Source organism: Panthera tigris, chromosome B4 (assembly GCF_018350195.1).
Source record: "Panthera tigris isolate Pti1 chromosome B4, P.tigris_Pti1_mat1.1, whole genome shotgun sequence".
Lineage (NCBI taxonomy): Eukaryota > Metazoa > Chordata > Mammalia > Carnivora > Felidae > Panthera > Panthera tigris.
The window spans coordinates 80,847,977-80,850,123 of record NC_056666.1 but is presented as its reverse complement, the minus strand read 5'-3'; the positions used below and the strand labels follow the sequence as shown (position 1 = coordinate 80,850,123).

The following is a 2,147-nucleotide window of genomic DNA, read 5'->3' as shown; positions in this document are numbered from 1 at the left end:
TTGGTTTTCCAAATTACACTTATAGTTTCCAGTTAGCTCCAGAGTATCCCATGCTGTTGAAGAGATTTTTTGAGCATAGAAACACCAAATAAGTTTGAACTTCATAATTAATTTTTAAAATATAGCAGTGAAATAACACATTTTGTCACCTATAATTGATACACTTATAAACGCTAACAATTTTCTAATAGAAACTAAAAAACTAATTTCTAAGGGATCTACTTAGACACATGAACAATTTTTAAATAGACAACATTTTCTAATTTGAGCATCAACACTAATCTTTAATCTCTGCCAAAATTTTCCTCTCATTTTGTTAGAGTATGCAGCAATAATTTGGTAGTATTACAAAAACTATAAATGAATATTAGTTGTAAGTACGTTCAACTAAAATAAATAAAGATGTAATACTTTACGTTGTATGTTACATCAAGTATAATGTAAATAAAAAGATATTTTGATCCTTGACTACATTCAAAGACAACAGAGACCGATTGAAAATCTCAACTCCATTTCTTTCAGATATTTATAGGAAATGGAAGTGAGCTGAGAAAAAATATCTGTTAAAGGTTATCAATAAAATTATCTTCTTTGGAACAAAGATTTGTTTTTGTAAATATAGCTTGAGAAGGTATAAAGATGAATATCAAAGACATGAAAGCAGAAAACATTGAAAGAAACTATGTATTGGAAGCTATAATTAGATTCATTGATATTATTGGGGTTCCTTTGTTCATTTGCATTATACATTATGCAACAGGATATTCATTTGCTTGAGAAAGAAACAACCCTTTGTATCATGTTCATGAAGGCTTTTTTCACTTGCTGGTTCCGTAAAGTATAAATGAAAGGATTTAAAAGTGGGGCAATGGAGGTATTGAGCACTGCAATTCCCTTGGAAAAAGATATTCTTTGTTTGACTGACGGCTTAAAGTACATGAAGATACAGCTGCCATAAGAAAGAGATATCACAATCATGTGAGAGGAACATGTTGAAAAAGCCTTTTTCTTCTGATTAGTTGAAGGGATTTTTAGAATTGTTAATGCAATAAAGCTGTATGATATTATCACCATTACCAACGTGACCACAAGTGTCACTGATGCAGAAATGAATCCCATGGTCTCTAAGAGCTGTGTGTCTGAGCAGGAGATCTGCAGCAGGGGAGTTGTATCACAGTAGAAATGATCAACAACGTTGGAGGCACAGAAGTCAAGGTTTATGCCTAAGAGGAGAGGTGGAAAGATGACAAAAAACCCAGCAAACCAACAACAGAAGACAAGTTGCATGCAGATCTTACTGCTCATGATGGTTGTGTAATGCAGGGGCTTACAGATGGCAACATAGCGGTCATAGGACATGGCTGCCAGCAAGTAAAATTCAGATGCACCAAGAAGGAAGGCAAAAAACACTTGAGTAACACAACAATTAAAGGAAATGGTTTTGTTCCCAGTTGCCATAGCAACCAACAATTTGGGAATGCATGTGGTAGTATAGGAAATTTCTAGGAAGGAAAAATTCCGAAGGAAAAAATACATGGGGGTCTTGAGGGTGACATCCACCAGGGTGAGTGTGATGATGAGCAGATTGCCAGTGACACTTAGCAGGTAGGTGAGAAGCAGGAAGCAAAACAGCACAACTTTCAATTGTGGATCATCAGTCAAACCTGCCAGGATAAACACTGTCACTTGTGTGTGATTTCCCATTACTGTCCTCTACTTTTCCAGGTCTAAATAGAAAAGAAAGAAAGAAATTGATAGTCCTAAGGGGAAAATAGCAGTGGTAACTAGTGTCTAAAGTAAAATTAGGAAAGCAATCTTTCAGATAGAGTAACACCATTCTTATTTTAGGAGGTTATGCCAGGAAGAACAATACTTTGCATTTCCAAAGTATCTGGATAGAGAATTTTATGTTTACTTTGCAATTCTGCCAGAGAATAATGATAGCGATGATTGATATGATAGCGGTTGTTGACTGTTTTTATATGAGGGAAATTAGAAGGACTTTTAAAGCATGCACAAATGCTTATTCTCTCTTGATTTTAGCAAGAACTGAGATGGATGCCATTTCTTATTCAATTAAGAGCTTTGCATTCAGAACCAAAATGATTATTGTCATTAAAATTATATCAGAAAATGGTTTTCATAAA

General features: G+C 34.4%; 1 protein-coding gene across 1 annotated transcript; it reads right to left on the bottom strand.

Annotated features, from left to right (window-relative positions):
- Nucleotides 1–765: 765 nt before the first annotated feature.
- LOC102950368 (olfactory receptor 6C74-like) lies at nt 766–1,704 on the bottom strand. The gene has a single exon (XM_007081445.1). The coding sequence runs from the start codon at nt 1,702–1,704 to the stop codon at nt 766–768; it is 939 nt and encodes a 312-aa protein (XP_007081507.1).
- Between the last annotated feature and the right edge of the window lie 443 nt (nt 1,705–2,147).

Coding starts and splice junctions, on each gene's coding strand:
- LOC102950368 (XM_007081445.1), bottom strand. CDS start 1,704: ATGGGAAATCACACACAAGTGACAGTGTTTATCCTGGCAGGTTTGACT.